Raw genomic sequence first — 14,545 nt, 5'->3', positions numbered from 1 at the left:
AACTGCGATAGTAGCTTGTTCTTGGAGATATGATAAAAAAAAATTGCCAATGAGCATGTGCAGGTTTCATTTGTGGGACATTTTAATTTGGAATTTCAATAGGACTGTTCCAATGGATCAAATTATTTAGTATCTTCTGTGGTCCAATTTAAAACAATTGGCAATAGCATTTCAGTAAAAATTCCAAATTCCATTAAAATTCATTTAGTCAAATTTTGGTGAAACTAAGTTAGATTAGAAATGCCTCTGACTTTAGATGGGTCTATTTCTCTTAGCAAAGGTATTTGTTTTTTTTCTATAAGAAAATCATTTACTATGAAAAATGCTGTAAATATCATTGTTAATTTGAGGAACCTTATGTCAAAGTTGTTTTTGAGATTTATCTCACACACACAGAGAAGCCATGTTCAAAAACTGACATCAAGAGTACACATATGGGTAAATGATTCCTACGATTATAGTAAATTTGGGTGGAAAAGAATCATCATGCCATAATAGTAATAGAATTCAGTTGCAGATACTGCTGAATGAAAATGTTGCCTAGAATAAAACTCTTTAGCTCTTCCTCTGGTTAATTTCTTCCAATAAAAATACAACTCGTAAACAGTAAACATTGTCTTGAATGTATGGGTTTTATATTCTATTTTAAAATTAGATGTGCTATGAGGCACATAAGTTAAATTATTAATTATAAACATTATCTACTTCAGTGATATCTATTTCAAATCTTGAATTCTGTTTTATATTAAAAAGCACAGCAGAGAAATATTTTAGATATGGCTGTACAGATAGAATTGAAAAATCCATTTATAGTGAAGTTTTTTATTTCATCACAACTGATTTCACTTTATTCCTTGAACATACTTGTTACCTTCTTATACTTAATCTCAAGGCAGCATATACTAGAAATGTTCAGAAATTCTTACAATTTCTTGTTAGTGATAGTGATAATTAGTCCATGTCCTGAAACAGATATCCATCAATTGCCATCATTATTAGCTTTGCTGTCTCTTGTCCCCCCCCCCACAAGCCTTATAAACTCAAGGAGCAATACACACTAGTCGAGAACAGGCAATTACTAACATCCACACTTATGATTGGATTTGTGGCAAATTGTCTCAAAACATTTTATATCTGGTATTAACAAGTTTGCTGCCAACTACAAGTATACTTGTAGTTGGTATATGAACCTCACAAGCTAACTACGAATATACTCTTATGTCAATTACTGACCTCCTATGCCAAGCACGAGTTAACCCGTAGTATAAGCACCTTAATTTGGACCCTTGGCTTGTGAGTCAAATGGAGAGCACGTCTGGGGGCTTGGTAGAAGGAAAATAATTTCAGCAAAAGTATAGTATATTATATATGTATTTGACTGGATGCAAACTTCATCTTCAGAATTTCCTTCATCATCTGAGTCACCACTAGAGTTCGTCTCTATGATTATAATCATCTTTGGAATCGGAACCAAATAATTCTTTCCATTCATCACTCATATTAGTGTAAGCTTCTAATTCTATATCAGTAAGCTTTCTTTTACTGGCTATGGCGTAATTGAAGGTTTTTAGAGACTAGATGCAATAACCCTTACTGCACTGAATGCTGAATGTCACTGACTCTGAACTCAAGTTACACAGTCATCAACGCATGTAATATATAGGTAGGGGTCATACGAGATTACTCGTAGTTGGCATATGAAACAAAATTCTGTCTGATAAGCCGGCTAAGGATTACTCGTACTAACCTTGAAGAAGTGAAAGTGCTTGCCGTATGGTAACAAATTATGCCTGAGGAGCGTGGCAGCGAATGTGTTAATTTCCCACTCTATTATTCAGATATCCAAGAAGGAACAACTTTTTCTTTGTCAGATGTCCTCTGTAATGATTTCAAATATTTTTCCACTTCTTTCTTAGTAGAACCTTCTGTTGGACTGTATGCATAAATTAATCTTATTGTCCGATTCCCAATTTCATTGTTTTTCCCAACCACTCTACTTGATATATTCTATTCAAAGAGATTATCTTAACGTTTGCCTTCGAACAGTATAGCTGCTTCTTCCTTCCTATGATCATTATTGAATGAATATAACATCTTGTGGCTTTTAATTAGAGGAATTTGTTTTCTTTGTTTCAGTACCACCATTATGTTAACTTAGATGAATCCCACTCACACATTCCTGAATGCACACAATGTCATATTCCTTCCTTCCTAATGTCTTCATTTTTAATAAGATTTTGCCATTGATGACATCTCTTCACTCAAATGATCTTTCTCAGAGCTCTCATATCTATGGTCTCTGATCAACTGCTATATTTCTATATAGCAGTTGATCAGAGTACTCAGATCCAAGATCCATAACTGATCTCATCTTTGATTTCTTTTAGAGTACTCTTTCTTCCATTTCTAAGTTTTCTCATTAGCCTTCAGAACATTTTGCCACCTAATGATATTTATCTTCTATATTCTTATCTGTCTTTTCAAGACTTTTGTTCAACTACTTTTTACACATGGCTTCTCTGTTGCATTTTTCTCTGCATTCTTTTAGGGCACATGCCAACTTATTTGCTAGAAATTTTCAAGTATGCTTTCTTCTTTTCCAACGCTGCTTCTTTAGCTCATGTCCACCATGACCATATTCTTATATCTTATTTGTTTCTTATTTTTCTATCCTTGCAGGCAACTTCACCACATTCCTCCCTAGATGAATCAATTAATATATTGTTCAGGAGGTTGTCATTGAGACTGAAAGGTTTAGTTCTTGGTTTCGAACTGCCTTATTTTTTCCTGAATGTCTGTATACGAGGGTGGTATGAAAATTTCTCAGCCTAACAATGAAAAAACTAATTTAAGATTTCAAAATTATTTTTATATTTCGACATAATCTCCCTTAAGACTAATACGTTTATTCCAGCGATGCTCCAGCGCCATTATCCCGTCCATGTAGCGGTTCTCAGTAAGATCTGCAATATACCCTCTACTGCTTGATTGGATGCATATTTGATAAAATCTTAAATTGAAGGAAAAAGCAAATAACCTGTCAAATAACCCTCTACAGCTGCAATCACCTCTTGATTCAAAGAAAAACACTGACCAGTGAAGAAGAGTTTTAGTTTTGGGAAGAGATAGAAGTCAGAGGGAGCCAAATCTGGGGAATAGGGTGGATGTTCCAACAATTCATAGTGCAGATCCCTTAATTTTCCAATTGCCAAAACACTTTTGTGGGCAGGCATTGTCCTGATGAAAGATGAATATTTTTCTTCTGCAAACCGGGTCTTTTCTCATGAATTTTTTCGTCTAGTCTGGTAAAGATCAGATTAATATTCCCCAGTTATTGCTTTTCCCTTTTCAAGATAATTAATGAACAAAATGCCTTAAGCATCCCAAAACACCAATGCCATGACCTTTCCTGCTGATGGAACCGACCTTGTCTTCTTTGGAACTGAATAACTGGCTTCTGTCGATTGCTTTGAGTGCAGTTTGGATTTTTGTGTGTAATGGTGAATCCAAGACTCATCCATAGTAATAAATCGACGCACAAAATTAGTTTTATTCTTGTTAAAATGCTCCAAGCACTGTTCAGAGATTTTCATGCAAGTGCGTTTCTGATCTCCTATGAGCAAGCGTGGCACCCATCTTGTGCAAAGCTTTTTTCGTTTGTAATTCTTCATGCAAAATATATCCTACATGTTCTTTTAAAATGCCTATAGTCTCAGCAATTTCACGCACTTGGACACGCCGGTCATCCAATACCACATCGCACACTTAGTCAATGATTTCTGGTGTTGTTACATTTTTTGGACATCCTTCATATGGATCATCTTAAAGGCTGGTACTGCCACGTTTAAACTCAGCAGCCCATTTCTTAATTGTCGAAAATGAAGGAGAAGAGTGCCCATAAACTTTTATAAACTTCGAACGAATTTCTTTTGGTGTTAAACCTTCTTTTACAAAGAATTTTATAACCACACGATACTCAATGTTATCTATTTCAAGGGATACAAACAACACTTTTGCTTCAGACAGCTGTATAAAACAAACTACTTGATAGAATGACTTGCCATTTCACATGGATGCTTATGGCAGATGTACCAACTTAGAAAAAAAAATTATTTTTTCTAAGTTGGTACAAATTGCCGATTGTGTCACCATCTATGGTCGAGACCTAGAACTTTTCAGACCACTCTTGCAGTTGACTTTTCAGTTTACCTGTAAAAGTTGTTCAACTTTAATTCTTTTTAAAACATATTTTACATATTGTTCCTTTCAATGTGATATTCATTTTTATCACATTTAAAACGTGATGATCTCTTCAAATATCAAATATCACTAACAGCAATAACATAGTGAGGCTTCTTCTCTCCATGTGAACTTGTGCACATCTTTATGTTGAAATATGGTGTCAACGACTAGGCTGGATTTATTCTGAGCAAACACCCAGCAGGTATTCACCATTATAATTAGCTTTGCACTTTAATTCAAATTTTCCCAAAACATTTTAGCATGCCTGTAGGGATTTATTTTCTACTTTGCTGTTTAGATCTCCAACAAGGACCACAATTTCCATTTCTTGTCAGCTGACTGCTCTTTCTCTTCTAGATGTTGAGGTTTGTTTTAATAGCTGACTTTTCACTGCTCTATTGGTTTCCTGATGAAAATAGCAGGGGCCTTGTTTAACTGTGATGGCCCAGCTGACACAAAATATGTTGTATAATGATGTTTATTTCTGGTTTAAGCCAAAAGAGTATAATTTGGTCAGCTAAGCCCTAAAATTGTTTCATCCAAGAACTTATTTAATTTATGAATTACCTGTAAGCTTTTGTTTAAAAGCTTACAGATAAAAATCAAAACAAATCAATTGGATATAAGATTATTTGTCTGAAGGAGACTGCAATTTTGTGTTCCATTTCAGTGAATGAGGTGCTCCAAAACTATATACCTGACCTAAATATTTTGTTCAGTTTAAAGAAAAGTTCACTTATATTTGAAGGCAAGTCTAACACAACCACACAAGGATAACAATGGGTGATAACTGCCAGATATTGATATGGATAATATCTCTACACCATGAAAATTATAGAAACAACTACTGTGTTAGAGTAAAAATTTAGTTTAATACAAACCAAAATAAGCACTCAACATTTTGACCTTCACATTAAGATCATCACCTGGAGTATACACATAAATATATACAAAAAAACAAGCTGCACTACAATCTACATGGCATGCTAAAGTTACTGATCAACCCTTTTAACTATTGGCCTGATCTCTGGAGAAAAAAAAAAAAATCTCTTACTACATCAATGCTAGAGTCCTATTGTTATTCGTCATCATCGTCTGAGCAATTCAGGTATAGGCTTTTTATGCCCAGTTCCTGCTCTGCAGATGAAGTTGGTCTTTCTATCTTAGTCTTGGACGTCTGCCGTCTCTTCTTCCTGTAGGTTTATATTTATATGCTAGTTTGGGAATACTATTGTTATTCATCCTTTCTATGTGGTGTAGCCAATTTTGCTGATATTCTTCTATTTCTTGTATGATGTTCTTTGTATCTAATCATTCTCTTATTTCTGTGTTTTTCTTTTTATCTAATCTAGTGAGTCGCAGGAGAGGTCTTAGAAACTTCATCTGTGCTGCTTCTAATCTTTGTCTGTTTCTTTGTTTTAGAATCCAGGTTTCACTTCCAAATTTGAGAGATGGTTTAGAGGTCATATTATGTAATCTCAATTGAGTTTCTTTAGTCATTTGTTTCCCCAAAATTTCTTTAAATTATGCCATTCATTCTATTGTAACTTTGCAGTCTTGCTTCCAAGTGTGAATCAGTATTGTTTGATTTCTGTAACTTGTTTTATTATTTTATTGTTAAGCATAATTTTGACATTTTGAATGGTGTTTCCACACATTGCCATAGCTTTTGTTTTTGGTTCAGATATTTTCATTTTATTTATTTATTTTTTGCTATTTCATTTAGACGGTTAGTTGAAATTTGGAGTTTATCTTCTGAGTGTGAAATTAGTACTTGATCATCTGCATAAAGTATTGTATTTATCTGTTTATTATTTGTTAGTTTAATTCCATCTTGAACAGTTGTTTTCCATTCTTTTAGGATTCTATTTATATAAATGTTGAATAGGATTGGGGATAAGTCGCAACCTTGTCTTACTCCTTTATTTATGGTTATAGGTTCTGATAATGTTCCATCTGCAATTTGATGCAAATTTTTGTTTCTCTGTATAGACTTTTTATTGCTTTAATTAACTTAGGAGGCATTCTATCTATTGATTATTTACCTATTGTTATTATTATTATTATTATCTATTTGGTTACAAAATTAAATTAAGCTGGAGAGCAACATGTTTACAAAAAAGGAAAAAAAAAATTAATAAATAAAAAAAAATGACATATTGATATACATATAAATTACAGCCAGTTGGTTGATTCCATAAAAGCTACACTGTTAATAATGTGGCAAGAACAATCTCCAGAGGCCCTGAACTTAAACGAATCTCTTCCTTCCAGCTTACATCTTGACTGGCAAAGATGGAAGGCATTGAATAGACTTCGTTCCAGAATGGACAGATCAAAGCAGAATATGGCCAGATCAAGCTACACAGACAATGACAGCTACTCATGTGATGAAACAAACCATGGATCATCTTCTGCAATGCTGCTTAATAGACACTGATAATATATGTACACGAGAAGATTTAATGCAGTGTAATGAAACAGCTTTAAAGTATATTAGTCACTGGGTGAGTGTAATTTGACATTGTATTTTTTTACTTAATATTTTCATGCAAGTGGTATTTTTGTCTTTTAATGTATGCTTTTAATCTCAATTCTTTTAATGTCTATTTCTTTAAATATATGATCTTACATTTTCTGTAGTTCGCACATGAAATAAATAAATAAAAAATATAAACAGCCAAATTGTATGGATAGTGGCCAATCTGAAATATTGCTTAGAGTGCTAAAGTCAGGGTTTACAAGAAACTATGTGGGCTGAATGTGTGCCATCCAAATTCTTGGGATTTTTATGCCACCATTATTGTAAAGATTGGGGTGGTTAATCAAAATTCAGCATGAAGGAAAGGATAGTATCTCTGCTTTGATGGCAACAGGCTGTGGTTCAAATCACATTATTGTATGTATCAAAATTTATATTTATTTTATTTAACGTTCTCCTTGAATCTACCAAAGAATAAAGCACAAATAGTGATCTAGCAGTTATCCCATTTCCCTTCAATTTATGCTTTACTATCTGTTGAATTTAATATTCTTTAATATATATAAATTTTGTGGTCTTCTGATTATACATCTGAATTTCCCTTTATGATGTGTTTTCTGTAATGTTGATTCTGTGTATAACACATGTATATGAGTCTTTGGACTCCATGGAGGTGTCAAATAATAATAATAATAATAGGTTAGCTATATCATAAAAAAAACACTCCAAGAGGGAAAAAAAAATAATAATAAAATAAAATTACAAGTAAACCCCTGATTCCAAGGATTCACTTATGCCCCCCACCCATCACTATTTTAATGTGGAAATTTACTTCATACAGATTTCTTGGAACATGTCCCCCTGTGCAAAACAGGTTACCTATATGTGCTTAGATTTATTTTTATCTCGATGAATAATTGTCAAAACAATTTTTAGATGGATATAAAGTTCAGTGTTATCAAAGATCCCTAACTTGGCTTATATGAATCAATATATATGTATGAATATGTAAATCCAAAATAATTTTATACACAAAACTCACTTTATATCTCTGGCAGCCTGAACAAATTCTCTTTGATTTCCTAAAAGGGCTTCTACTTCATGCCTTCTAATAGTGTCCATCATTTGAGGTGGTACACCCTGTCCTGGGGGAATTTGACCTTGTGGAACTGAAATTATTATATAATTAATGCTGGTAGAAAGAAATGGAATAACTATATTGAAAAGCTTTATTTGCTGATGGAATGAAGTGTATATATCTCTCTCACTTTTCATATATTATTCATTTATTAAAATTAAGTATCTATCAGTAAACAATGTTCTTTGTTACAGTAATATATATTTTTCCTAATCTCATATTTTATAAGATTAGGAAAAAATTTCCCTAATCTCAAGTAAAAAGAAATCCTCTATACAGACTAAGAAATGTGATAAACTGACCAGATCTAACTTAGTGTCTGTCCAATCAACTTTCTGTGATGCACCCTATTAGTGATCACCCGGTGATCACTAATAGGGTGCATCATAGTGCACAATAAAAGAGCTAAAAGCAGGCAAGAACCATCTCGTCTTGGGTCTTATTTTCTTTTAGATGTTTTATTTAATTTATTTCGTATGATGATACCAACGGCCGTGAGCCCTTTTTATGTGGAGGTACAGAACCATCTCAATCTCCTCTAATTTTATCTGGGCTCGGAACCGGCAAAGCTAACGAATCAGGCCTATGGTTGGGTTTTAAGTATTCCTGATTGTAATTCGTGTGTATTCAAGGGGCCGGTTTGCCTGTTCTGGAGGACAAAAAACCCTCATCTCTATATGAGACTGGCTAACTCACCTTTCATTGAAAGAGACCAGATAAAGGTTCCTCATGTCACGTACAAGAATGGAACCCAGGTCTTTCCGATCAAAGGGCTTCATCTGTACAGATTGAGCTATGGAGGCTCCCTTTTAGATATAAACCACAAGTAAAGATTATAAATAACTGCATGCTTACTTATTCAAGCAAGAGGGATCATGGATTAGCTACAGCATTCAAAATTCAATTGTCACTTGTTTTTGCTTATAATCCTATTCAAGGTACTAACAAGAATTTCTTTGAACAAATAGAAACGAGCAATGACACTAATTCTTCATGGAAATTTAATATAAGAGGAAATGAATTATAAACTTCATGAAGTTTTTCAGACAACATGGAGGGAGAAAAAAAAGCAGCAGTAGTAATAATAATGCCTGCTGGATTTCCTCTGAACATCAATCAGGCAGTATCAACACCATCTTTTAACATAAAGATGTGCATAAATTCATACAGAAGGAACACAGAGAATCCTATCAACAAAGCCAATCATGCAGATAGGAATGGTGATGGCATTCTTGAATTTGCTGAGTGGCTCAAGTGTGTGGAGAATTTGAAATGCACAGTGGTCACTGCTTGATCTTGAATCGAGTAAAAACTGAATATCACAAAAATTAAATTGTATAGAACTTAAGAATAATCTGAGATGATTCAGTTTTCAGTGAAACTACAGACACAGTTATGACTAGAGAAAAAGCAAAATTTTGAAAAAACAAGAACCACACTTTAGAGAATGAACATGAAATTGAAGAAATCACTGCTGTAGCCAACCAGAGGGTTACATAAGATCAGAGGAAAATATATACCAACACTCATCAAAAAAAGTCTTGGATTTTAATGATTAAGATTTAGAAATGGAGTTGAGAGTATTACAAAAGTTATCAGATGATAAAGACAACATTATTATTATTATTATTATTATTGTGTGGAAACACCGAAAACTCTGCTGGAGAATCACACTATCCACTCAATATCTATCACACCTCTTTCCTTGAACATATTTGTTGACAATGCACTTAAAACAGACTCTGGCAACCAATTCCACTCATTCACCACTTTCCAAATTGATCCCATTGTTCTATCCTTCTAGATAAGTGTTGAAAAATTTACTTTAAACCAATCAAATAAAACCTTTTTAGTGACACATTTATCATATCCATATTCTGCCCATCAACCAACTTCTGCAACCCACAACCATCAATCTATCCATATATGGAACATTCCACAGACTTTTTACCATCTTGATCAATCTAGATCCTCTCCACCACTTCCTCATTCCAAAGAAATCCAGGTGATTAGTCACCTGGACTAATCAAACTAATTAGTTATTGAAAAAAGACATACTATACAAACATCACTGAAGAAAATTTGAATATTAATTTGAATTTTAAAGAGAAAAAAGGTGACTAGGGTGTGGAAACAGAGAGGATTTTGTTGTAAGAGCTCTTATTCCAATTTCTGACACTGTAGTTGTCTTGAAATGTAGCCTGTCTTCAGTGGCTAAGAGAAATGTTTCGTACTGGCACGATTGTGCAGCAATTTCTTATCCACTATCCAGAGATATCAAGGTTTTATAAAAAAAGTGAAGTTTTGAATGAGAAGAACTTGCTATGAGAAAAATATAAATGAGAATAACTTTCATCAAAACTTGATCATTATCACCAGCGCCCTCTCAGAATATCTAAACAAATAATTGCCTTTGGAAATTCTAATAATGTTGATATTGAAGAAAAAATAAAACAAATTGCTAAGAAGAAAGCATACCAAAAGTTCCCAGCAAATAAGTGGCCGCATATCCTTAAAGAATACAGAGAAGAATTATTATTATTATGTGACACCTCCAGGGAGTCCAAAGACTCATCAAGGGAGAGTGTGCCAACAGCATCGAAATGAAGCCCCTTCCAACTACTACTGCGCTCAAACTAGCTTAACTTTTTGGGAGCCATTAGTAGCAGAGGCTCTACTAATCTAACAACCTTTGCTGGCATGTAACAGAACTGTAAGAGAACTAAGCTGTGTGTAAAAGTAGCTAAACAAGTCATGGGAAAAGTTTGGTAAGAATATAGAAAATAAATATCAGGAAGGTGGTAAAACATTCTGGAGGATATTGAAGAAGCTTAGAAATGGAGGAAAGAATACTGTAAAAATAATCAAAGATGATAAAGGTGACATGAAAACTGAAGAGAAGAATAGCCTAGATGCTAGAGTAATTACTTTGAAAGACTGTTGAATGAACCAAGCAGTGACAACCATACAAGAAAATTTTCAAGAGGAATGAAAAGAGGAGTACATATCAATACTGTGGTAGAAAAAGTCACCAAAAACTTGAAATGTGGAAAGGCAGATAATATTTGACCACAAATGCTTAAGTATGGAGGTATAAAAGTTTTGCAGTGCACTCTAAATTATGCTACACTGCATAATTTAGAGGGCCTTTTCAGAAGGTCAAATTTCCAATGATTGAAGTACAGCTCTCTCATAGTACCCATCTATATAAAAAGAGAATAATAGTGAATGTGAGAATTACAGAGGAATTTTTCTACCAAGTGTTCCAGGTAAGATTTATGCAAACATGCTTGAAAAGAGGCTGAGAAAGATTGTGGATGGGAAACTTGGAGAATAACAAGCCGAGTTCAGACCAAATAGGGGTTGTCAAGATCAGATTTTCCCTTTAAGACAAATAGTTAAGAAATTGTGGGAATATGACAAGGATCTGTACTTAAGTTTCATAGATCTGGAAAACGCATATGACAAGGTGTCCAGAAAAAAGCTTTTCAAAACACTACAATTATATGGGGTGAATGGAACATTATAGAGCAATACATAGTCTATATTTAAGTTGTCAGTCAGCAGTTAGAATTGAAGGAAATGTGACGGCTGAACTGGATAAGGGTAATGGTTTACAGTGATACTGCTGGACCTTGCTAAGGCCTTTGACAGGATACCACATGGAATTCTAATCAGTAAACTGCAGCATATGGGGATGGATATAGGGTTGGTGAGATGGATAGGAGATATCAAGGTTTTATAAAAAAAGTGAAGTTTTGAATGAGAAGAACTTGCTATGAGAAAAATATAAATGAGAATAACTTTCAATGCTTTATGCATCAAAACTTGATCATTATCACCAGCGCCCTCTCAGAATATCTAAACAAATAATTGCCTTTGGAAATTCTAATAATGTTGATATCGAAGAAAAAATAAAACAAATTGCTAGGGTGGTTGATGGAGAGATATTAGAGAGTAGTTTATTCAGGAGTAGAGTCCAAAAGATGGCCTGTGACTAGTGGTGTGCTGCAGGGTTCTGTTCTTGGACTACTACTTTTCAATTTGTTCATTAACGATATAGGAAAGGATCTGAGAGGAAGTGTTCACTTGTTTGCTGATGATGGAAAGTTGGGTAGAGCAATAGTGAATGCACATGATGTCAAAATTTTGTAGGATTATTTGGAGATTGGAGGACTGGGCTAAGGAGAATGGATGTCAATTTAATGTGGCAAAATGTAAGGTTATGCATTTTGGGGTGAAAAGATTAGCAGCAGTATACCACATTGGTGGAACTGTAATCCAGGAGATTGACAAGGCCAGGGATTTAGGAGTGTTGGTGAATAGGGAGTTGAAGTTTAGGTGGCACATTGCAAAAGTGGCTAAATCAGCTCATCAAATCACTTGGTTACTGAAGAATACTTTGACGAGCAGAGACAAGCAAGTTATTGTTCCTCTGTATCGAGCCTTGATAAGACCCCATCTTGACTACTGTACTCAGATTTGGGTGCCAGGGTTTCTTCTTGATGGGGAGGAGGTGGAGAGGATCCAGAGGTGAGTGACCAAGATGATAGCAGGTCTATGGAATGAACCTTATGAAACAGGTTGAAGATTTGTGGGTTGCAGAAATTGGTTGATAGGCAGAAAAGGGGTAATATGATTGAGACATTCAAATTACTGAAGGGCTTCTATAAGATTAATAGGATATTTTTGAGGACAGGACTGGTGGTGGGAGGACTAGGGGGCCATCCATGAAAACTGAGCAAGAGTGTGGTTAGCAAGGGTGTTAGAGCTAGGTTTTTTACTTGGAGAGTGATAAATGAGTGGATGAGCTGCCAGAGTCTGTTGTCGGTTCCATGACTGTGAATGAGTTCAAGGCAAAGTATGATAGATACTGTGTGAATGTTGAATAGTTGTTCTTGGCATGATGTTAGGGCCTCCCTCGATGAGTCTAAGGACTCCTTGGAGTTGCCTGTAATAATAATAACAAATACAGGAAGATGATTTGATGCAAAATTAGAAGAAAGACAAGGATGCACATCATCTCCACTCTTATTCATCATCTATATGGATCACATTATGAAAGGAAATGGCATGATGATGTACTTCTAAACACATTTATTGCAAATCTCCAGGATTTACTAACTAAATTGCCTTACAGATGTAAAAAATTTGGCATGAAAATCAGCAATAAAAAGACCAAAATTATGAAATTAGGCAGGAACATGGAAAAACTTCAGCTGTATTCTGAATGAAGATCCTATAGATCAAGTAAAATACTTCAGCTATTTAGGCACAGTTTTTAGTGAAGATGGCAGGTTAAACCTCGAAATAGATAACAGAATAAGTAAAGCTGGTATGGCAGGTAGCCAGATGAACAAATTTATATGGAATAAGAGAAATTAGCCAAAACAACAAACTAGCAAAAACTATACAAGATAGTGTTTAAACCAGTTTTAAGTTATGGATCTGAGAGTTTGGGTTAGAAATAAAACACTTGATCAAAGACTAGAGACCACAGATATGAAGGTTCTGATTAAAATTAGAGGAGTAAATTGATGGCAATCTTTCCTCCTTCGAATTTGTCTCTACAGTTGAAGTTCTTCATAATATTTACTTAGTCAATGCTCATCATGATAATTTGCCAATGCCTATCATCCATATCTTACCCTGCAATCCCCTCCCACCTATTAGTAACAACTACTGTATATTTTGTCTTGTTAACATATCTTACAACTGCACCACTTTCCACAACTGTCCTCATGGAGACATCCTACACTTTTTGGCAATGGTTCATATGCTATGACGAGCAGCACCTCACTCCTAGCCTTTTCCCAGTCTATCCTCTATAAAATACTATATCCCTTGCATTCTATTCTGACATGACCTGTTGTCAACCAAATCTCCATAATGGCTACAACTTTTAGTGAGGTTGCACCAACCAATGCCAAAAAAATTCCTCCTTATTTCTACTGCTTCTGGCATTACAAACTGCAGTATAATAATTGGTGTCGCACTGATTAGATCGTCGGCTTGTTGAGAGCTTCTGAAAAGATTAGTATTATTTTGTGTTAACATTAGATATTTTACTAGAATTTTAAGTAGTATTGTTTGCTTTTTGTTTCTTGGTGTGTCTGTGCAATTTTTGCATGTTTTCTGTTATTTTAATTATTATTTTTAAGAAAAGATAGCATACACATGGCACCGATAAAGAAAAAAATGGCGTCCAGGTCGCCATGTTTGTTTAAGAGTTTTGATGTAAACGAATTTATGCAATGCGCTGTCTGCGAGATGTATGCCTTGCGAAGAGCAGTGGGAGTCTGGTTAGAAAGTGATAGTGGAGTTAATATGTGTAAAAAGTGTAAAGAGAATGAGGACTTCAAGCGTGTTTCGTGTGTTGAGAGCGATATTGTGAACGATAGTCAGAATGTAGAAAATGGCGGTGTGCTAGAGAATTGCGTGGTAGTGCCAGATAGGTGTGAGAGCGTCGCCGAAAATGTAAATGAAGGTAGAAACACAGAAAGAATGAATGATTTGATCGATAATGAAAATGGTGAGATAAATGTGAGTAGCGAAATTGCCCGTTTAAATGGCGTGATACACAGAGCTAAAAGACAACTGGAGCGTGTGGAAAAATGTGTTGAACGTACCGACAAATAACCGGCGGAAGTCTGTGACGGCAAATAATAGAATATTCGCAAATA

General features: G+C 34.7%; 1 protein-coding gene across 1 annotated transcript in view; it reads right to left on the bottom strand.

Annotated features, from left to right (window-relative positions):
* Window positions 1-14,545, bottom strand: part of ergic53 (lectin, mannose binding protein ergic53) — a 229,324-nt gene that overhangs the window by 21,565 nt on the left and 193,214 nt on the right. The window contains exon 12 of the mRNA XM_090404652.1: window positions 7,767-7,893. Within this exon, the coding sequence (XP_090260778.1) occupies window positions 7,767-7,893 (127 nt within the window). The remainder of the gene's footprint in view (window positions 1-7,766; window positions 7,894-14,545) is intronic.

This window comes from Typopeltis vanoorti, chromosome 15, assembly GCF_054136105.1.
Source record: "Typopeltis vanoorti isolate ZY-2024b chromosome 15, IOZ_Tvanoo_1.0, whole genome shotgun sequence".
In the NCBI taxonomy this organism is placed as follows: domain Eukaryota; kingdom Metazoa; phylum Arthropoda; class Arachnida; order Uropygi; family Thelyphonidae; genus Typopeltis; species Typopeltis vanoorti.
Note: the sequence above shows the minus strand (reverse complement) of the source record. Positions and strands in the feature narration are given on the sequence as shown.